The 23,987-nt window shown below is 40.0% G+C and overlaps 2 protein-coding genes across 5 annotated transcripts in view; both read right to left on the bottom strand.

Moving 5' to 3' along the window:
* csnk1g2b (casein kinase 1, gamma 2b) overlaps positions 1 to 15,081 on the bottom strand; it is a 48,898-nt gene extending 33,817 nt beyond the window's left edge. For all 4 annotated transcript variants that reach the window (XM_061684682.1, XM_061684679.1, XM_061684681.1 and 1 more), the window contains exons 1-2: positions 14,939 to 15,081; positions 11,421 to 12,158 (exon numbers count right to left, since the gene is read on the bottom strand). In XM_061684682.1, coding sequence (XP_061540666.1) covers positions 11,421 to 11,648 — 228 coding nt within the window. In that variant the 5' untranslated portion in view covers positions 11,649 to 12,158; positions 14,939 to 15,081. The remainder of the gene's footprint in view (positions 1 to 11,420; positions 12,159 to 14,938) is intronic.
* Positions 15,082 to 17,199: 2,118 nt separating this feature from the next.
* zgc:101100 (uncharacterized protein LOC445169 homolog) lies at positions 17,200 to 23,541 on the bottom strand. Its single transcript, XM_061684186.1, has 3 exons — positions 23,412 to 23,541; positions 20,672 to 20,847; positions 17,200 to 17,694 (listed from the first exon to the last, which is right to left on the bottom strand). Exons 1-3 carry the CDS (start codon positions 23,539 to 23,541, stop codon positions 17,200 to 17,202), a joined length of 801 nt encoding a protein of 266 aa, XP_061540170.1.
* Between the last annotated feature and the right edge of the window lie 446 nt (positions 23,542 to 23,987).

Here is a 23,987-nt window from a genome sequence, read left to right on the forward strand (position 1 = left end):
GTTCCAAAATCTGTAAATGTTGTTGTGTGACTTCTGATGAGCGCTCCGCTTGGCTGACTGGGAGCATTTCATACCGACACGCTGCTTATATAGAGGAAAGGCGGACGTGACTGAGGACAGCATGCGGACATTAAAGGGAGAAGGGTGCGCGTGAAAGAGGACCCTAAAGGCACGCCCCCAGTATGTATATAGTGCCGGTATGTGCATTGTGCAAAACATCATCGGTTTGGCTAAGGACCCCCGAAAATGGCACCTACGAAGAGACACGCTTACAAAGCACAGTTTAAACCGCAAGCTATCAGTTACGCGGAGGAACATGGGAATCGAGCAGCCGCAAGAGAATTCAAATTCAACGAATTCATGGTTCGCAAGTGGAGGAAGCAGGAAAACGAGCTTCGCCAAGTCAAGAAGACAAAGCCGAGTTTCCGCGGAAACAAGGCGAGGTGGCCCAACTCCGACAATGACGAGAGGGCATGTTTGATGGAGAACTGTTCCCCAGCTGTTCCCCCCCAATAATACGGTGCGCCTTGTGTATGTTAAATACAGAAATAGACCCCGTAACTGAGACTGCGCCTTTTAATACAGCCTTCTCCCATCAGGAAGAATAATATAGTGCAGTGGCAGTAATTAACGTTCATACAATTATGCTATTGTTCACACATGGCCATTAATGTGTTAACTGCTGACTGAGTCCATTCAAATTTTGTTGTCAGTTATACCAAAGGACAAAAACTGTTTCTAAGATAAATAAAACTTAGTGGTAATGTATGTTACTATATAGAAAATTACTAACTACATCACTGTCAAAGCAATATGTAAACACAGTTACTTTACTGTGTCCGAAATCACTCAATATGTAGTGGTTACACCATTTTGTAGTGGTGTCCGAATGCTTAGTGATCAAATTCAGTGCCCTATATAGTGCAGTCAAAATTTTCCAAAAAGCATAACAAAAAGTAGTGACCAACCAATGGTCACTCACCAAGTCATGATATACCATAATGCATTGAGTCTTCAGAGAAGTAGTAGTAAAAGAATAGCGGGACTTTATGCATCGCAGACGGGAGTGAATTTTTTTGTATAAATGCAAGTAATGTTTCCAACCAAGCTTTGATTGTTGGCATTTTTATAGCAATGTACAGTAACAGTATATTTTAATGTGCAGCAGTTGTTGTTTTTTACCCACCGCAACAGCCTACTTTTCCAACGGTTGTGACGTCATCAACAGAGCGCCGTATAGTGTCTGTGTACTGAAATAACTGTCCCGCAGTAATGTTCTTGACAATTTTAAAAGTATGGAAATTAAAAATGTTCCGGAAGTGAATTTCTATAGGTTGGCAGCTCTGAAGTCATAGCCATAAATGCTATTTTACTAATAATTGGCATACTTTTGTAATTAATAATTGGCAGGTTTGATTTATTTTAATTTTAATGTAAAGCACTTTGTGTTGCATTTTTTGTATGAAAAGCGCTTACAAATAAAGTTTCATTGATTGATTGAGAATTTCTTAAAGGTGTTTTGGCTCTCGTCCCTGGGTTTCTGAGTTTCATTTTTTGGGTTCGTTCAAGAATTTTCATTTCAGTGCATCACTCAGTACAACCCTACATGGGGAGTAGTGAGTGAGTGAATGATTTTGGACACAGCCAGTGTGCTGCTGCTGGCTACTGATTCATTAGCAGATTAGCTAGTTGACTGAAGGTGGGTTTTTACATGATAGTATTAATTCATTCAACCTGGCCAATGTGCTCAAACAAAGCAGCAAAGACCTTAAATTGTCAAAATGTCACTTTAAATTGTATCAAACATGCTGACAGAGCTTTACTGCACTTCATCCTAGAACACCTCAACAGTGCAGGATCCTGTTTGTGGACTTCAGCTCAGCGTTCAACACCATTATCCCTGAACTCCTTTCCTCCAAGCTTCTCCAGCTCAGCGTCTCACCTCCCATCTGCCAGTGGATTTACAGCTTCCTGACGGGCAGGACACAGCAGGTGAGGCTGGGGGAGGCCACCCGATTCATGCGCAGCATCAGCACTGGGACGCCCCAAGGTTGTGTCCTCTCTCTGCTGCTCTTCTCTCTCTACACGAACGACTGCACCTCAACGCACCCGGCTGTCAAACTCCTGAAGTTTGCAGATGACACCACTGTCATCGGCCTCATCAAGGACGGTGACGAGTCTGCATATCGACAGGAAGCAGAGCGGCTGGAGCTGTGGTGTGACCGACACAACCTGGAGCTGAACACGTTCAAGACTGTAGAGATGATCATGGACTTCAGGAGGCATACTTCGCCACAGCTACCCCTCACGCTGTCCAGCTGCCTTGTGTGAACCCTGTCGAGACCTTCAAGGTCCTGGGAATTACAGTCTCTCAGGACCTGAAGTGGGCGATCAACATCAACTCCGTCCTCAAAAAGGCCCAGCAGAGGATGTACTTCTTGCGGCTTCTGAGAAAGCACAGCCTGCCACGGGAGCTGGTGAGGCAGTTCTACACAGCGCTCATCGAATCAGTCCTGTGTTCTTCCATCACAGTCTGGTTTGGTGCTGCTACAAAAAAGGACAAACTCCGACTGCAACGGACAATCAAAACTGCTGAAAGGATTGTCGGTACCCCACTACCCACCCTTGAGGACTTGCACGCTGCCAGAACTAAGACAAGAGCGTGCAAAATCCTCTAGGACCCTCCACATCCCGGTCACCAGCTCTTCCAGCTCCTTCCCTCAGGTAGGCGCTACCGATCAATGCAAACTAGAACTAGCAGACATTCCAACAGCTTCTTCCCTCTTGCAATCAACTTCTTAAACACCTAACCTACAATTCCATTGCAACATGCTGGCAATTGTTTGTCTTGAGTTTGTTGTCACATTTCTGTCTATTACTCGTACACTCACTGTAGTAGTCTCACCACGCTGCACTATTTGCATATCTGTTGTTGACCAATACTGGCAACTCATGCCAGAGTAGCATCTGCTCCATTTGCACACTGACTGAGGAGTATCTGCAACATTTGCACAATCAACATTGTCCCAGACTATCGTACTACTCGCTTGAAGTCTCGGCGCCCTTTGCGCAATGGTCATTGCGCCGGACTGTTGCAATATTAGTCATTCGAACTGCTCTAAGTGCTAGAGGACACTGCATCTTTTTGCACAATTGTCAAAAAAATAAAACAAATTTTAAAAAATGTACCGGCATTACCAGATAACTAGCAACCCTTTATTGCTCAGTGACTGTTTTTCTCAATGTCTTTATGTCCCAAAAGTGTTCTCTGTCAATTGACTGTCTGTTGTCATACTAGAGCGGCTCCAATTACCGGAGACAAATTCCTTGTGTGTTTTTTGGACATACTTGGCAAATAAAGATGATTCTGATTCCTTTACAGTTCTGCGACAACTCCCTCATAGCAGCCAGATGTAACCTCCTGAGCTAGACTGAAACGAGCCGTTAATCACGCTTCAGTGGGAGGCAGTCAGAAGAGTTGGATAAAACACCTTAATCCATCTCAGAACCGTGATCCAGTAAATAACTGGCAAGAGTCATTATCTGGTAAAATACTTTTGGTTTTGCTGTCAGGCCATAGTTCCGAGTCAGTTAATTAGACTTTGGTGTAATCAAAAGTTTTTTTGTTTTAAACTTATTCTTGATGTCTTTCCCCCAAGATCCAGAATTCAGAAAATATACCAACACCATGGTCCGCCCTGAATGGTGGTACGATGGGCCTGTGTCGGTTCAGCGTAAGTTCATAAATAAATACAATAAAGATGTTCTTGCTTTTTTTTTTTTTTTTTTTACATCCAAAACAGAGTACACAGAAGTAATATTTTCTTAAGAGCTTAAATAATACAGTATAAAGATGTTAAATGTGAAATAATCATTGAAACTCATCGTATTATATCATGAATATACATACTGGGCCAGTATCGGTTCTGGCCACAGGGCCACCACTCAAAAAGGCTTAATGTCGGACCCTGACTAACACTGCTTCACTGCAACAGCATTAGAGGAGACAAGATGTCTTTTTATCAGCCTGCTAGAGATGGATACGCTGCGACTGGACACCGTGCCCTATATACTGCTGCTGGGTAAGAATATCGTTAAAGTACCGGCTCAGTTAACAGTATCGTTTAAGAGCAGTAGTAAAATAAAGTTAAAATCTTAATGATATGCATCCCTAACCATGATAGGGCCATATTTTTGCTCAAGGTTAGTATACCATCAGAATTGGATACGCCCCAGGAATGTGGGTGTTTCTGAATGATTGTCCCTTTCTCTGCATGATGTTGTTTCAAACATTGTAGTCCAGCAGCCTGACTCCAGCCGTCGCTTGAAAGTGGCCGTGGATCTTCACCCGCCATAGCATAAAATGTCATTCTGAGAGAAACTCAATGTAGTGTGTGGTATTTATTCTGTAAATTACGAAGTGTAGGAGGTCTTGATCACAGACACATTTTCTGAAATAGGCAGATAGCAAAAGATGGATGTCTAATTTCATGCTTGATGGGTGGGCAGGCACTCCAGAGACCCAACTATTTGCATATTAAAAAGTCAAAATGTTCATATATGTCCTATTTAAAGCAACTGGCATGGTTTCTTCTTCTTTTTCTTTCTTTTTCTTAAACTTCTGCATTTTTAGTCAGCCTCACCTAGCTGCATATAATCAGACGGAAGTACACTTTTACTGACCATATACAATGTAATATGTTCATCCATCAATCCATTTTCTGAGCCACTTCTCCTCACTAAGGTCGCGGGCGTGCTAGAGCCTATCCCAGCTATCATCGGGCAGGAGGCGGGGTACACCCTGAACTGGTTGCCAGCCAATCGCAGGGCACATACAAACAAACAACCATTCGCACTCACATTCACACCTACGGGCAATTTAGAGTCTCCAACTCATGCATGTTTTTGGGATGTGAGAGGAAACCGGAGTGCCCGGAGAAAACCCATGCAGGCACGGGGAAAACATGCAAACTCCACACAGGTGGGTCCGGGGATTGAACCCCGGTCCTCAGAACTGTGAGGCAGACGCTCTAACCAGTCGGCTACCATGCCGCCGTAATCTGGTCATATTACAAATATTACACGAGTAGACTGATGGACTAGCTTTACTCCATCTGCCATTTCACTCAACTGCTCAACACCTTCTGCTAACACAACTGATTATTTTACATATATCTTTTTGATCATGCAACAGGCATTTGCACCTGCCTGTTGTAGTTCACATAATAGGGAAATAAATCAACCACAACTTCACCAATACACAGTAGCCTGTCATTACACAGCGTTGGCAGTGCCCAGAGAGATGCACTAAAGAAACTGTATAAGCCATTCATTTTCTGTTGCTTATGGAGTGCTGGAGTCCATGCCAGAAAACTTTGTGTAAAACGCTAATCGCCAATTAATCACAGGGAACATATTGACATGTTTTATTTCACAATAGTCGGATAATACAACACTCCATGATCCAGGAAGTAACTAACAACAGCCAACAAGACAAGACAGACAAAATAAAATTTGAAAGAATTCAGTCTTGGTAGAGGTCTGTGACTTCCATTCTGGTGATTAATCTATAAGAAGGGCCTGGCAACACGGCCTTAAAATAAAAAATGTCATTTTTTTTTCTTTTTTTCACAAAATCTGATTCCCAATTGTATTCATTTTATTTATTTTTCCCCTTTGTGTCTAGAAAAAAACTGAATAATGACATTATACAAACCAAGTTTTGCTTCTTGTTTTTTCTCTCCTGGAATTTGCTTTATTTCTCCTGATAGTATACCAAACAAACTTTGAAAGTGTTTTTCCTCTGACTTAATTTGCATCCAATTCCACAGAAATAATGGAAATATATATTCTCTTCTCTACGGATGTCAAAATAAGCGCTTCCTCTTGCAAAATAATGTCACTTTTGTCTATAAATGTATGTAAACATGATGCCGCTTAATATGTGTAAGATTTTAGAAATTCAACAATTTAACATAATGTAAATTAACTGTTAAATTGCATGGCTCGGGTGGTCCATATGTCAGGAACATCGCACCCACTCCATCTCTCGAATGCTGTTTTATCATGGAGATTTGTACAGGTGAGGCAAGGCAACCTCAGCAAAACATTTGGGCTTGAAGGCAAATAGCTTGGGTTAAAAGTAGCGATGCACCAAAATTAAAAATTCTTGGCCGAAACCAAAAACAGAATTAAATTATGCCGCCAATTATTAGTAAAATTGCATTTATGGCTACGACTGTGTACTAACCTAGGGCTGGGCAGTATGGTAAAAAAAATTATCACAATCTATTTTTTTCAAATCATCCAATCGCTATTATTATTTCGATTTTATATTGTTTTTAAACTGACAGTTTTAAAGTATCTGTTCACAAAACTAAAAAAAACTAGAATAGTTCCAACATTTAATTAACATATGCAGTAAATGAAAAAAAGTTAAAAAGATTAGATTATAATTTTTTTTTAATGTTACGCAACAGTATAACAAATGTATAAAAATACAAAATAACAGCAAACTAGTCCAGCAGATAGTTACAAAAATTATCAGTTATTTTTCCTATTTATTTCAATAAAATTCTTGGCTCGTTTTCATTTTATATTACAATGTAGTAATTATTGAACATTAGTGGCTCTATTTTGGACGTCTCCAGGACACTGCCTGTATTTTCATGGGTTTTGGCTATTTTCAACCTTTGCTGGCAGCAATGGCAGGCTGTGCAGACTCAGCTCTCATTTTCATGCTTTCCACATAATTACTTGGTGGTACTTGCCCAAATGATGAAACAGGTTCGAGGTGTTGTCTGTTTATTATATCACCAACCGCTGACATACCTTGCACATCGGCTTAATTTGCTCCACGCCACTTTGGAGATACTGCCACACAATCAACATTGAGTGACTTCTCTTGTCAAAATAGCCTCATCTTCGGAGGGAAACTGTGAAGTCATGGCTGACATCTATTTGACTGCCCAGAGCTACGTGTTTAGCTCACCGCCTCTCATATGTTTATCAAGGAAAAGGTATTTTGATATAAACAGTTTTTTTTTTTATCGTTTTATTATCACCCAACCCTAATTACGACATTTAAGAAATTGATGGACTGTCGCAGCCGCGAAACAGTGGGATTGAGACAGACCCCCACGGAACACACCACCTCGTCGTTGGCTTCTAAGCTTTACCCATAGAAGCGTGTGCTGACCACAGTGCTTCAGCCATTTTGTTTTGCGTCTAAAAACTTGATTCCGAAACCAAAATGCCCTTGCGTGCCATTTTCGTCCGAAGATTTTCGGTGGCCAAAAATTCAGTGCCCCACTAGTTCGAAGTTTCCAAACTGTTGATAAATAATGACTTTTGCAACATATAAATGGGCACCATGTCTTTGGAAATGTGCAGCACTATTAACTCCATGAGTAACTCACACCAGACTCCTTTCTTGTCATACGGAAAACAAACTGAAAATTATTCAGCTTGTGCTTATCTGTCACAAAAAAAAGTCAGTGAAAAAAAGGCACGGGGCTGGGGGGGGGTCGTAAAAGTGAGGTGGGCGGGGGGTGGGCATAAAAGTTGCAATGCCTGTCCGTCCATGGGGATGCACTTTGAACTATGGAAGACTCTTAAAAATATATATATTTATATCTTAGTTTTTAGAAACTCAAATTATTAAATATATTCATCACACAGTCCTATCTTAAGTTCTCATTTTTGGTGCAGCGCTTGTATTCTGTTTCATTAGATTCTGGATCAAATGAATATCTGTTTATTTACTGAGAAGGTCACAAATCAGGTTGGGAGACTAGGTTTAGTGCAGCATGAGCCAGGACTGACATTTTTTTATTAAATTTGTGACTCAGGAACACTTCTATTTTATTGACCCTTCTTTGGCCAAAACATATATAAGGTAATGAGTTATTTTTATGTACAAAGTAAGTCTCTGATGTAAATGATCAATCCTGTATAGAGTACTACTCTCATGTTAGAACCAATAAGTTCAATAAACCAAAATAATGTTTTTAGAAACTTGAATACTTAAAAGAAATGGCAATTAGATGGAAATTTCTCTGTTCATGTTTTCACATCACCAGTAACCAAGGCCATTTAAATACATAAGGTTTAGCAATAGCTTCTACAGGAGACCATGACAGCTGACATTACATGTTGGTGTTTTCTTTAAGGGACTGGGATCTCCCTGTGAGTTGAGCCTGCAGTGTACATACGTAAATGGATATACAGTCCTGTCACCATCTCACAGGCATTCAGTCAGTGTAAGAAAGCACCCAGCTAAACCACATACTGACCCACTGTGTGTCGACGAGGCCTGCTATAACAAAGACAACCTTTCAGAGCACAGCAGTTTCCACTTGTCTCTTGCTTTTCATTTCAACATTAACACGGGCTCAGAAGAGGTTACTCTATTTCTCAGGTCTGGTATAATTTGGTCAAAGAGGTAATTCTGGCATGCATGGTTGTCTCAGGTAGATGTAGGCACCGGTCTTGATCTGCAAGTATAGCTGTTTTCACCAATCATTAATTTGGTTCAGTTTGGTCCATTATTTTTTCCACTCATTGCCATAACTGAGACGCACGTCACTTTTCAGCACCCATTTTTTTTGCAATAGTGCAACAGTAGGGAGATGCTTGACTGCTGCCCGTTGATTGTTTGACATAGACTGGCCACTACCATGCAACAACATGAGTGGAATTGAAGAAACACAAACGACAAAATGACAAAATTTTATATAATCCCAATACAGTATTGGTAATTCTATATCCCGATAATGACGTATATACTGACATATGCTTCCTTAAAATTACATGAAACTAATGGTAATTTTCTGGGATCTTTTCTCTATTTATAAAATACATATTTTGTATAGACCACACAATTAAATGACTCAAGGATTATTCAGATAAAAACAAATACCCAGCGGCCAAATAAACACCATTCGAAATATCTGGTGGAACCATACATTTTCAAGGAATGCAGTACAGTGCAAAATAAATACAACACAGTCCTTCAAATAACAAAGTATGCCTACCATTTATACAGTAAAAACAAGGCAGAGGAAAAGAAATTACAGATTACCTCAGTTGCAGCAAGGTAAATCTAACGATATAGGATTATTTTGTTCGATAGACGTTTTATATCGTATCTATGATACATATTGTTATATGATCGCATAGCTCGAGGTTACTGTGTTGTGCTGATATGTTGTTATACATTGACATAGCTATCATCATCTTGCCTACCCAGCCAGTGGCAGAAATGGAAGCCAGATCAGGGTTTACAATGCCAACTCCACAGTCCTCTTTGGTGTTACCAGTCCTTAGCAAAACATTAGGGCCTTTTACACTGCCAGGATTTTTCTATTTTCTGTTTTGTTTTGTTATGCTGCTCAAGATGGAGGGACAAATTATCTGATTGCGGGATGACGTATCACTGTGTGACAGTGGCTACATTTATGGCAATATCCTGACTTCAATTGATTCTGTGTAAAAGGCAAAGACACACACCAGATGTTAAGGCCCTAATGCAGAATATAGTGGATATCTGTGTAAAAGGGGCTACGCACACTGGGAAAACCAAGTGTTATCCTTCAAAGCCTGCTATCTAACATTCAATACAATAGATTACTTCAAATGAGTTTAAAGAAGTACTCAGATTGAAGAACTTCCCTATTGATCAGCTCATAGACCATTCACCTGTGAAATAGCTGATACACTTCCTCATAAGAGTTTTACAAGCTGCTTTTGTACTAAGATTTTACAACACTGCTTCATAATTTGTCAAACAACACTTTTATATCATCTAATTTATACATTGCAAAAGTTCCTCTTCATGCCTCAGTTTGTGATTTTAGATGGAATTCTTAAACAAAGGTTTGACAAAGTGTGGGCATATTAAAATTAATCCTGTTTCAGATGCCTTTTTGCACAAACAACAGAGTACTGCACACTACCGATATGCCAGCAAAATGGTGAAACATTTTCTTAAACTCTTACATTTATTCCCATACTCCCGCTATTACCAAGCCAGCTGAGACAGACGAACAGAAGCCTGTATGTGCTACTTGCCTTGAAAAGAGAAAGACTGCTCGTGTGAGGGGATATATGGATAGCTACTCATAGATTACTATCTGTGGTTAGGCAATATTAACAGCTTAAGTGGGTGACAAAGAAGTAAACGCTACAGTACTGGAGTCATCAGTTGTTCAGATCTTATAGCAAAGAGGACACTAAGATAGATACTGACTTGACAAGCAGTGTGGCACTCAGACCTGTGAGATCAGGGATGGACATAAACATGTAGAAAGACAACTGGTCAGGAGTGGGCGGCCCTTTTATATCAGGCCGAGCAATACTCGTGTTAAATTTTCCAATGAGTTGTTTTTCTACTCTTCTGGTGAATGCTGAAAATTTATGTATTTAACTGCCCACCTACTATCATGTGTAAAAGAACACTAGATACAGTGGGCACAAGAATCATGGAGTAATGGTATTGCCTTAATGCCATACCCAGATATAGCTGGACACCATGGGGATAAAAATACCAGAACAGATGGGAGGGTTCACAGGCAAGGGTAGAGGCAGTAAGCGCAACGTAAGATTTCAGAAGAGAGAACTGCAATTACAGCCGTTTTCTAACCTCTGCCTTCATGTGGTTCACAAAGCCTTTAGTGGATGCCCATTCAGAGATAATGACCTCCCTGGGATATACAAATGTAAGAATAATCATACAGAGACCAGTGGAGCTGTGGTGGAAATGACGCCAAGTCACCAATATCTTTTGTAATGACTACTTAACTTGAGTTAGACTTGGGCTTTGCTTTCATTAATGTATTATCAGGATTGATCATACCAGCTGGCAAATGTCACCCAAATATCAGTACACAACAAGCAGTGAGATGAGAAAAGAGTGTGTGCAAAGCAAATGTCTGATTTAGTCAATGTCTGGCTGTGTCTAGTCAGTGCCCAACAATAAAAACCCAAAGAAAACACTGAATACCAATATAACAGCTCTGGTTATAAACCTGTTAAAATAACTTTACAGACACAATTTCTTATTCTTATTTTCTTATTAAAAACTTGTATCATGTATATTTCATTCCTGAATTTTAAAAATTCAGGAGTAAAGGTAGCTACGTTAGATAGTTGTCATTCCATGAGAATAGATGCACACCACTTCCTGGTACAGCCATAGCTTTTTCACACTACAATGACTATTGGTTCTAATGGAATAAAGTGGTAGACCAATACAATGCACTGCTTTGTTCAGACTCCCAAATTATCCCTTTGAGCAGTTACCCAATTCAGTTTTAACTAGTTGATAATCACTAAACAACCATTGTGGATTAGGTTTGACAAAAACTGACAAAGGAGGAGCTACAACATCAATGCTGTGTTAAATGAGAGTGTGCGCTTACCAATTTGATCGCCACATATTCGTTGGTATACAGGTTTTTTCCAAGGCGCAGCTCTCCAAAATTCCCGCAGCCAATCTTTTTACCAACACGGAAGTTTGGGCCAACCATAAGAACTCCAGAATTGGTCCCAGAACTCCGGCCCCCATGTCCAGTCCTGCTACCTGCCGTCTTAGACATTTTTTTCCCTTCCTCTGTCTCTCCCTTGCCCCCTCTCTTGTCAAAATCCATAAGCTTATGATACCCTGGCCTCTCCACGGTTATTCTCCAGCCATGCAAACCATAGAAGATCCAGTAACAATGGCAGAGGAAGCTTTAGGAAGGGGGGAGGGAGACAAATCTCAATGGACAGAGGAAAGGTGTTGCTTTTAAAACTGTGGTGGCGGAAAAAGGTAAATGTATCTAATCCTGCGTCCTCCTGTGTTGCCTTCTTAATTCTTCGTCACTGCAGCTCCAGTCGAACAGAATTACGGTCCCGACAGGAGACGAGGCAGGGGGTGCTAGAATGTGCCCACACACAGACACATACAGTATAAATCATAAAAAAGCACTCCAAAAGCCAGCTATTGCATCCACAAGGCCACTTGGGAACATCCCTTGGGGTTCCTCATTCCTTGTGGTCAGCCCTCAGTGATACAGTGGATGCTATCCATGTTGTAGGGTCAAGACACAGAGCGACCCGGAGAGCAAACAGCGATGAGATGAATAGGTAACGGATTTCGTTTTATGTCCCCTTGATGCCTGCAAAAGAAGCAAAAGAATAAATTGAGTTCATAACTTAGGTCATACTTCCCAGTCTGACCTATAACAAATGTGCCTCAAACTTTGGGGTCAAATATGGCTCTCAGATATATTTTATAGGGTCGCCGATTGTCAGTAAAATTCTGTAGGATATTTAATTAATCATTGACGAAGCATGCATTCTCATGGCAAAGGTTAAATTGTCAGATTTGTATGTCAATATTATGGCATTATATTACAAACCTTAGCCTAAACTAAATACTAAACTCAGTCATGACTTAACAATGAGGACAGATTCAAATTGTAAAACATTAAAATTCAAGTTTTAAAGCATTAAGGTCAACTCAACATGCCATCTAATTGAAGGTGAGATGAACGTGCCAATTCTATAATTACAATGATATACTTGAGCAAACAATACACAGCAGTGATTTGTTCTTCGAATCTTCTTCTTCAAAGGCATTTGGAGAGTGGAATTGTACTTTTCCTTACTACTGTTCGTTTAATGAGATCTTGCGCTAATGGTACAAGATAAATACAAAACCAAAATCTATTAATATAAACAGATATTCACAACAATGACTCGTGAAAAAAAATCAATTTGAATGGTCAAAATCAAAACCATTTTAATTAGATTTATTCAGTTAAGCAACAAGCATGTGGTGTAAAAATCAATCCGTTGCAGGCACAGCTGTCAATAACGAACATAATTTTTATTTTATTTGACAGTGTAACTTCAACCCTGCATCCAAATCTGCTCTACTGAACGCTGTATGAGTATATGAGTAGAAGAGAGCAGGTAATTGGCAACTACTCTTATCAATGGGAAAGCACTTACATAGATCAATAATAAGTATATACAGGTATTGGATACAGTGACGATTGGCCAAAATGGCCAAGAATAAATATTACAACATAAATATACAACATCCTCTAAAACGTGTATGCTGAACATGTAGCATTGACTCACACAAGTGACATTTTAATGGTCTGCACAAATAGGTTTAAGCCTCCTGTCATGTTCATTTCTCAGGAACAGCAATAGTGTTCCTGGGTCATATTGACTCAGGCATGTTTAATTATCCAAAAGTGAAAAAGTAAAAAGAACACAATATCAATTTTAACTACATAATGAGCTCAAGGCACCCACATAAAAAAAAACCTGCTTCGATAATACTTACACTTTTTTGTTACTCTAAAATGGTTCAATTTGCCACATGACAATACAAGAGTGTTAATAAAGCGGTTTCCAATTAGAGGCAAGGTTACAGAATATTGCCAAAAATACTTTCAAAAGCGGAAGGCACACACCAAAATAGTAGAGGACTTGTCTGAAAAGGCATTGCATTTACATTATATTTTAGACTATACGCTCTGAAAACAAGTGGATATCCAGTCAGTAAACATATACTGTTTGGTGATCCATATTGTAGAAAATTAAGAGACTAGCCACCTGGTCACGAGAGCACAAGTACGATAAACAAGGTGACTGAAAGCCATTAGAGGATACATGCTAAATCATCACAATTGTGAAATGTTGTTTAAAAAGTTGGATACTGTATATGTGAATTCCAATTATGAATAGGTTTACATTTTAGACCTTGTAGAGGTAAAACAGACAGAAGATGTCTAAATCATGGCTAGTAGCTTTACCGTCAGTTCTCCCAGTGTAGCTATGGTTTTAAAAAAAATTATTCGGTGTGATTATTGTCACCACAACAAAGCGAAAGCCTAAAATGATATTAATCAATACAGCCCACATCAATCAGTAGATTGTTTTGTGATGGCGATGTAAAATGCGTGCCTTTCGTACTTGGTTAATGCTAGCTAACAACTAGCTAGCTAACACAAGGTGTCATTTAACGTTACTTTTGTTTAGTTCCACAGATAACTATTTCCTGAACTAAATACCGCAGTATATTGCTTATGACGGCGATGATGTCGACATTAAATACAAGAAGCAGCGATACATTTCTTCGAAAATAAACGGAGACTAACACTTGCTAGTTGGAGGACAAGGCCAGATACTCTCAGGACATCCTGGCGTTATTTAGCCAGTTAGCATAATAGCGTTCATTCGTTCAGCGATTTGATGTATATCGCTGTGTTGGCTTGCGCTGCATAAACATAAGTCGGGTGAACAACTAGCACCTCATCCAAAGCGGATGTATACTGGTAGTTACTAAATATTACAAAGTTGACGAATGCTAACCTAGTTAGCACATCTATATAAAAAAAAAAAAAAAAAAACACCGCTCCTCTTGGCCCTACGCCTAAAAAAACAGCTAATGTTAGCCAGCGCTAATATAGCAACACGAATATAAAATATATTAACACAAACTAACAGTAAGCGAACCGAGTCATAAAAAGTAGGAAGAAGGCAACGCACAAATTATTCATTGATTGACAACGCCGAAACTACGACAATCTGGTTAGTAAATGACTAATAACAAATGAATAACACTGTCACTTCCTTAATTCTTATAGATTGTAACGACTGTTGTACACTTTCAGTCCGATCCATCACCATTTAGTCTGACAGTTTAGTTCTAAATACATTTTGCCGTCATTGGCATAGCACCGACCACTGCCGGGCAACTCCTTAATCCTAACGAGCGAGATGTACACCAGCGGCAGCCAGGGCTCTCTTTAGCTCACATGCTAACGTTAGCGGTTGGCCAAACTAGCACACGAAACGTTCACGTACAGCGAGGCGCTTTCCTCGAGGAACAACCATTGGGAAGGAGCTTTTACGCCCACAGCAAAGCGTGTGGAATTACCTTTAGACTTAAGCTATCGACGGGCAGTCGAAGTCATGGCTCTCCGTACGTGTGAATCGTTTATTTTTTTTCCCCTCTTGTTCTCCAGTTGCCAAGATGTCTCTTTAAGCCTCCCTCGACTGCCGATACTGACACAGCGTCACACTGCCTCACGCCACTACTACGTAGAAACAAACGGGACGTAACTTTCTTCGGGAATACGGATAGGAAAGTTCGCAGCTTCCGCAGTTTTAGCAATTTAGTGTGAAGTTCAGTACAGTATTCGACAAAATGAAGCTAGAGCAGTTTAGTTTATTAGATTTTAAATTCAAGCACTGTTTGTACCCTAAAATCCCGTCTTTTTAGGAAAATAGTAATGATCACTTTTGATTGACATTTTCATAAATCTAAAAATCAGCTGTCTTAGTGCCTCAAAAGTTGGCACCCTAATAGAGACAAACAATTGACTGGCACCATGCCACCTTGAGACTGGTAGCAGAAGACTCAGTGCATCATTGTTGGCAACTTTAAGTTTGCATACTCAACTTCTTACAGTTGGGTCTTCTGATAGTTGCAGAGTACAATGGCATAATATAGGTCCTTAACAGTGAACACTTCATAGTATTGGAGCACATAGAAAACTTTCTATTCAGCATGTTCGCCTGAGAATATATCATTTGTGGTTGTGCAGATTGGTCTTTACAGTAATGTAAATCTGAACTTCTCATAACCTTTTGTGGTTATTTTTTTCATCGTAGTAAGAAATCAGAAACAATTCTTCAGATGATTCATCAAGTCATAAAACACTGCAAACTACAGTCATAATAAATTAATAATTATATGACACTTTTGTTGGAGCGCATTAAATTGTGACGTGTCCAGTTAATGTATAATTCATTTACAAGAAGAAGAAAAACGCACTGTAGATTGTATGTTTATGAAACAAGCTTGAACGTAAATCATTCCAAAGGTCACTTAACATTGAATTAAATGTTTACCTCAGTTATCTCTCTTTCTAGCCACATGATAGGCACTTGTTTATAGTTTGTCATTTACAGTGGATATAAAAACAAGTGTACACACCCCTGTTCAAAGGTTTTTGTGAAAAGAAATTAGACCAAGAGACACTGTAAATGATTTCAAAAGTTTTTCCTGAATTAAAAAAAAAAAACTCTCACACCTTATACTTGGGGATGTGGCTATACTCAGAATTAACCAATCACATTCAAACTCATGTTAAATGGGAGTCTGCCTGCCACCATTTAAAGTGCCTCTGATGAACCTCAAATAAAGTTCAGATGTCTCCTATTTAACATGAATTTGAATGTAATTGGTTAATTCTGAACACAACCACATTCCCAGTTATAAGACAGTGTGCAGACCTGTATAACTTGACTTGACCATGACTTGTATATTTCTTTAGTTGTTTAATGTTTTTCCCTTTTGAAAACATTTCTCTCTTGTTTCAATTTATTTGTACAGGATATAGGTCACATTAATGTTTTTAAAATGTGTTTTGCTCTTGTTTTTTCTATCATAAAACATGGTATTTGAAAAGGTTGTGTGTAGACTTTTTATATCCACTGTACAATCTTTAATTATGTAAAAAAAAAAATTTTAAAAATAAAAAAAGTGTATTACAGACACAATGCCAAAACTAATACTGTATAATATATTCCATTATGTTAGGAATTTCACGAGTCTCAATTTGGCTGGATGAGATGACAGTAACAATTCATACAGTATATGTGACATGCAAAATTGCATACCAAGTAATCCCAGTGTACTTGTGAAATATATTTGACAATATGAACCAACTGTAAAAGTTGCAGAGAGTGTTTTTGGGGAAGCTGACTTTGAATGCACAGTTAGAAAAAGAAATGATAAGCCTATTCAAATTCAGTTATCCTCATCACAAGTAGTAGTCTTGGTTAAAAAAACAAATAGCGAAACAATAGTGAGACGCAGAGATTTTACATACAAATGCTTTTATTTTACATTCATTTTGTTTATATTGCAGTGCTCTGTTATACTGATCTCAACCAGCTTTATTTAGTCAGGAGTCTTAAGTCGCCATTGTTATTGCAGCTAGAGAGCAGTGCAACTTGATAAATATATATTCCTCATATGCTAAAAAGCGAGCATCACACAGCACTATATGGTAAAAGACGTAGCATGCGCGGGCGCGCGCGCATGCACACACACACACACACACACACACACACACACACACACACACACACATCGTGCAGCCTCTTGGCTTGGTGGCCCCATATCCACAGTTACAAGCCCAAGTTAGGATACAGCACAGCTTTACTGGAACAAGCAGTCTGAAGGGAGAGGCTACAGTTTTTAGTCATGGCTGACAGAGGAGCCCCGAGGCTCTGGCTCTGCTGCTGTATGAAGGGCCAGAACTCTGGAGGGGCTACAAGCTCTGTGGAAAACATCCCAAAAAGTGGCTGGCGAGGTGGGTGGCTATAACTCTGGCCTGGGATGAAAGGGAAAAGTGGAGGGGAGGGGAGTCGTAGGGGGCAGCTGGAGATGAGATGAGAGTTTGTACGGGGGCAAATATCTCTTCTTTTATCTGACACGGTAGTGGGAGGCAGACATGGCCTGAGTGCGATGTTGCTTTCAGTGGGCGATGCGTCCATGTCTTGTCGGTCCCCCTCCTCTCCCAGCTTGCTGTCATTTAGTGCCTCCTCTGTATTTTTGTCTTTGGAGAGGGGTACGCACCTTTGACCTTTGCGAAACTTTGCTCTCCTGTTCTTAAACCACACCTGAAGGGATTCAAGAAAAATACAAATACTTAAATCCAACACTAAAATTAGCAGGAATAGGCAAATGTTGTGCTTAAGGCCCACATTTGATTTTTAAAATGGACAGATGGGCCAGGTTATGAGGTGAATATATACACAGCGGGTACGGAAAGTATTGACCCTCTTAAAATTCATCTTCCATTCCGCTTAGCCTCACGAGGGTCGCGGGCGTGCTGGAGCCTATCTTCCAATGAAGGTGTAGAACCATCTTAAGGATGATCAGAAGAAATGGACAGCACCCAAGTTAAATATATGAGTGTCACAGCAAAGGGTCTGAATACTTATGGCTGTGTGATATTTCAGTTTTTCCTTTCTTATTTCAATTTTTTTTCTGTCAATATGGGGTGCTCTGTGTACATGAATGAGTAAAACAATGAACTTAAATTATTTTAGCAAATGGCTGCAATAGAAAAAAAGAGTGAAAAATTTAAGGGGGTCTGAAAACTGTCCGTACCCACTGCATATGTAAAATGGGTCAAACTGTTTATTTTAACAAATATGAACTGAAATAATAAATAATGTTCTTTTTCAAAACTATAATTAATAAACCAGTTATTCAATAAAATACATAATAAAAAATGTTTAATTGCTTATTTACAATAAATCAATTAACTAATTGTTTATTGAGACAAATGAACATGCATTTGAATTAATCCATCGAAGGAAAAATGTATGCAACAAAACACAGAGGACTCGTACTCGGTGGGCAGGATTAAAGAACCAGGAGGCGGGGAATCAGTGGGTGGCATACTGTATGTGGCCCACGGGCCATACTTTGCCCGCCCTTGGCACAGAGCGTTTTTTTTATACGGAGATCCTGCAAAATTGCTGCATCAGAGTCATAACAGAAAATCAGGCATTTCTATTACTTCGACAGAACGCAGTGATATGAGATATTACCGCAACTGTGTGCGCCGTTACACAAGCAGCACAGCATCCTACTGACACTTCATTAGATGTGAGTTGATGTCACCAGTGGCGTCTGGTGTGAATAAAAATCTCTTTCAACACAACAGTTTAGGAGAAGTGGTGAGTTTCGAGTGTATAACTCCACTAAACTGCCCCGCCTCTGTTACATCTCGGGTATTACCTCAGAAGGTGGGAAATTCCCTCCAATCTGTGTCAGTGCCATCGCTAAAGAAGAGCCGTTCAGATAAAAGTGGCTTTCCCAGGCAGTGTAATAGGGACTTCAGAAAGCACTTGAAACTTAACAATACTTACATAAGCTTTAAGTATACTGAGTGAGGTTTTTGTTTGTTTGTTTGTTTGTTTGTTTGTTTTACATTATAGTCAAGTTGCATATGTGCATTTTATACATGCCTCTTCTGTCTTCTAATCCCTTCACATTTTTGTTCTATATGCAACCATTTTATATATCCCTTTTTAGGAGATTTTTTGGGGGCAGTTGCTCATACAATAAAAAAAAAAAAAAACAACTGTGGTATGTATTTAACATATGTAGTTATTTCTGTTAACACAATCAACACACTCAAAATTATAACTATTAACAAAGAAGGTGAAGATCATTAGACCCCTTTTCAAATTACAGGTTATTGGAAGGAAAGCCGGAGAACCTGGAAAAAACCCCTGCGAGCATGAGGAGAACATGCACAGGATGGCTTGAGCTGAGAGTTGAACTCGGGACCTCTCAGCTGTGAGGCAGACGTGCTACCACTAGTCCAATGTGCTGCCTTTTCATGCCATTTGTTCATCTTAAAGCATCATTTCCAGGTATTACAATTCCGTGAGGTGTATTAGGTCGAATTTCCCTATGCATGTAATAATATAAGTGTAACGTGTAAGTGGTATAGAGGGCAGAGTCTCACCAAGGGGGCGGTACAGTCATACATTATTCTTCTTAAAAATAATATTCACCCATTTGACCGTGTCAGCGAAAGAATATCAAACAAATATTGTTATGCTATATTTGACCAGCGGCACGCTGTGGGTGACTGGTTATCACATCTGCCTCACAGTTCCGAGGACAGGGGTTCAAATCCGGCCTCCCCTGTGTGGAGTTTGCTTGTTCACCCCTTGCCTGCATTGGTTTTCTCCAGCTCCTCCGGTTTCCTCACACATTTCAAAATCATGTATGGTAGGTTAACTGAAGACTCTAAATTGTGCGTATGTGAGTATGAATGTTTTTTTTTTTGTTGTACCCTGCGATTTGCTGCCGACCAATTTTAGGGTGTACCCACCTCTCGCCCATAGTCAGCTGGGATTGGCCCCAGCACACATGTGACCATAGTGAACATAAGCGGTTCAGAAAATGGATGGATGGCAATGCTTGACCGTATATCATCTTTATGATTAAAATACAAAAATACATGGAAAAAATGCTTCCATATTAGTGCTATTTAGTGTGACTTTTTCTTGCACTAGTAAGAAGGTAGAACCTACCCCTCTTAAATGCGACCCTAATTTGCCATTGTTGGTAATTAATGTGTGTATCTGTTCTACCAGGGCGGCATGGTGAGCAACTGGTTAGCACATCTGCCTCACAGTTCTGAGGACCGGGGTTCAAATCCCGGCCCCGCCTGTGTGGAGTTTGCATGTTCTCCCCGTGCCTGCGTGGGTTTTCTCCGGGCACTCCGGTTTCCTCCCACATCCCAAAAACATGGATGGTAGGTTCATTGAATACTTTCAATTGCCCGTAGGTGTGAATGTGAGTGCGAATGGTTGTTTGTTTATATGTGCCCTGCGATTGGCTGGCGACCAGTTCTGGGTGTACCCTGCCTCTCGCCCGAAGATAGCTGGGATAGGCTCCAGCACGCCTACAACCCTGGTGAGTATAACGCGGTACAGAAAATGGATGGATGGATCTATTCTACCAGTTGCCATGACAAAATGAGTTGTGAAAAAGGTCAGGAGAACTACAAATGTGGGGCCGATTATAGCATAAGTAAACAAATCCATCCAGTGTTACTTGGAGCCTGACCTGAATGCGCGCCTCGGGCAGGTTGATGCAAACAGCGAGCCTCTCTCTCATGCTGACATCAGGGTACTGGGTCTGCTCAAAAGCTTTCTCCAGAGCCTGCAGCTGGGACACCGTGAAGGCCGTGCGGCTGCGGCGCTGCTTCTGCTGGTTCCCATAGCGTGCCTCAAGTATAAGTTCTGGTGCCATGGAAAGAAATAACTTGATAAAAAAAAAAAAAAAATCAATGCATATTACAGATGTATAAAATGTAATCTTGTTGTTACTGTTTAATGCAGAAAGAGCTTCCATATACTCCTCCAGGAGTTTGCATATTTTCTTATGTGTAATCTAAACCAGTAACAAAAACAGTAAAAGGCTACAAAACTGGGCCCAGCAATTGGTTCGCCTGCACAGACGATGAGATCCGATACAAGAACTGTATCGAACTTTCAATTTTGTCAACTAAGTGTTCGGTTTAAATTGACACTGTAACAATATTATTGTTATTATTGTGGCTGTAATTTCCAGTGATGTGGAACTACAATGCTGAAAGCTGCAATATTTACATTTGACTTTAGATCGAATGTATATTTAGTTAAATATTCTTATAACATTTCAATCTATCTATACCTCAAACAATACCAATTAACACGGGTAACAAGTCGCCCACACGATAACATTTCACAGTACACCTCTCTAATGATATACAGTAGGCTACAGGACATCTCTGCCAGTGTCAATCAAAGCTAAGCATTATTATCTTTGTAACAACAGGTACAGTCTTGTGTTGGGTCTCGACACCTGTCACGTGTGTATGCGATGATGACACATCTATTCTACTGTAGTAATATTCACATTTATATGATAGTATCGATAAGATGGTGGATATGCAGGGAAAAAAATACAACTGACTTCATGTCAGCAATACAGTGGGTCCTGAGTTGACGATAACTGCACATTTGTACGTAAGGAATGTGCCTTTACTCTTTACAGTAGGTTCCTGGGAGTCAACGAATAGATTTTAAAATGTTACCATTGGTTTACAAAGCTCAGAATGGCCTTGGGCCTGAATATATTCAAGACCTTTAAGTTCCCAGTGAGACTTCAACACGCCTCAGGTTGTCGGGTGCAGGCTCGAGAATTTTATGCTCCTCTAACTGTGGAACAAACCACCTGAACACCTGTGATCTGCTCAAAGTGTCTTTACGTTTTAATCTAGCCAGAAAAACAAATCTTTACCGCTTGCCCTTATTAGGGTTGCGGGTAAAACAGAGCCTATCCCAGCTGATTTCAGGTGAGAGGCAGGGTACTCCCTGGACTGGTCAAAAGCAAATCGCAGGTCCAATATCGACAAACAAACATTCTCACCTATGGATGATTTTCAGTTTCACATATGCCTAACATGCTTCTTCTTCTTTCTTTTTTTTTTTTTGGTAGCCGCAGAAAACCCAAACAAGTGCAGGGAGAACATGCAGACTCCACACAGGATGGCTGTTGCCCGGGTTTGAATCCCCAACCGCAGAACTGCGCTAACCACTAGCTCACCATGCCGCTTTTTTTCATACAAATATGATTTCTTGTTTTCACCATTTTATTTTTTACCTTGGTGATTGATGTTTCATACTTTTAATGTATTCGTGTAGTTAATCATTATTTCTTTGGCTCCATAAAGCACTGTATGGATTTGCCTTGAGTATGAATGGCGCTATCCAGATCAACTCGCCTTGCCTTGCCTACACTAAAGCTGTAATAATGTCATAACTGCAGTAAATATTTGCATGCAAAATACTTGTAGAACTTAAATCAAATTGAAAATGTACTTCCTATGCTTCGTGACGACGTATTCTTACACTGTTGCACAAACGAGCTAATTGTGTGACATCTGCATGCTCAAAATGTCACAATTACAGTAAATATTTGTGTAAAAACATTCCTGGACAAGAAAATACACTACTCTGAAGGATATTGGGCTTTTGGGTGAAATTTCAGGATAAACCTAAAATCCACCATAATCCTTACAAGTGAACTTAACTTCACTTCTAAACTTTTGAAGCACATTTTTATGTCCAACTGTTCAATGTTGCAGTACATTTTGCACAACTTGCTGAACGGAAACATTTACAACAGGTGTTGTTATTTTTTTTAAGGGCGGCCACTTCGATGCCTCTCTGTGACTCTTCCAGTCTCGCTGTGCCTCTGTTGCAACCTGCTGATGACACTGTGATAGTCGCTTCATTGGCCACATCCCTCCTAGAACATGTTGTTTGAAACCTAACGATTACAAGGTCATCTTGATCAGTTCTTAGGTGGCCTCATGGTCTCATGATGGAAAAAAAAAAGAAGAAGAAGAAGAAACAACACTACGATTAAGAGAATTGCTGAAATACCAATTTTAAGTAAATGTAATGGGCAATATGGATCAAACAGCTTTCATGAATTTTGCCATTCAGCTCCTCGTCAAAGAACAGCAACTTATGCAAAAGACTGAAACGTTGAACAGTGGGGCGTTTGCATTCAAATGTATAGAGAAGGTCCAATTAAGTTCACTTGTAAAGCAATTTAGGTCCTGAAATTCCACCTGACAGTATTCCTACTTCGTTGTGAGTAGTGTGTATAAAAACAATCAAATGTAAAACTGTAAGTTCGGTGGTAACTGAGCGTGCTTCTTGTGCCGCGTCACGATTTATTCTTGCGCCGTTCGGATATCGCTACCGTCGTAACCCGAGGCCCCTCAGTGTACGTATGGTGTCGATTTGAGTACCTGCAAGTCTTTCAGCCACCGACAGGGTGCGCGCTGCGGGGCTGGCCGCGTAGACGCTGCTGTACTGTGGCGCCATCTGCTGGTGGAGCTCCAGCAGCATCGCGGCGTTGACGCCATGCAGAGGAAACATGCTGCGCAATCACAAACCAATCGAGCTCTTGTTCAGGCTAAGGCGGGTGTCCAAACTTTTTCAACTGAGGTTTACATACAACAAAATAAAGGGAAGAGGTGGTGAGTGGGGGCACTTCACTTTGAAAAAAAAAAAGATTTCTTACAACATTCAACCTTAAAGAAATAATTGTTAAAAAAAATAGTGTGATATCTTGTAACATGAAACTGATTTCCAATTTTAAATGAAAAACGTTGAGAAAATTTCATGAAACTTGTTTTGTAAAAAGAATTCAAATAAACATTGTGGTAAACATTTTGTAACGTCAAACTTTTTGTTCCAGAAAGTTTGGTTTTGGAATAGGTGGCAGGCCAATTCAAACGCAAATGGCACCAGATCCAAGGACACGTGGCAGCGAATATCACCTCGTGAAAGTTGAATTTTAACATGCATTTGAAATGCATTAT

This window comes from Phycodurus eques, chromosome 8, assembly GCF_024500275.1.
Source record: "Phycodurus eques isolate BA_2022a chromosome 8, UOR_Pequ_1.1, whole genome shotgun sequence".
Classification (NCBI taxonomy): domain Eukaryota; kingdom Metazoa; phylum Chordata; class Actinopteri; order Syngnathiformes; family Syngnathidae; genus Phycodurus; species Phycodurus eques.

Excerpts from the sequence above, each read along its gene's own strand:
- zgc:101100 (XM_061684186.1), bottom strand. The coding sequence starts at position 23,541 with ATGTTTCCTCTGCATGGCGTCAACGCCGCGATGCTGCTGGAGCTCCAC. Across the intron at positions 20,848-23,411 it reads GGTGGCTGAAAGACTTGCAG|AACTTATACTTGAGGCACGC; the intron begins GTACTCAAATCG and ends CCATGGCACCAG. Across the intron at positions 17,695-20,671 it reads TGCCCGAGGCGCGCATTCAG|GTGTGGTTTAAGAACAGGAG; the intron begins GTCAGGCTCCAA and ends GAATCCCTTCAG.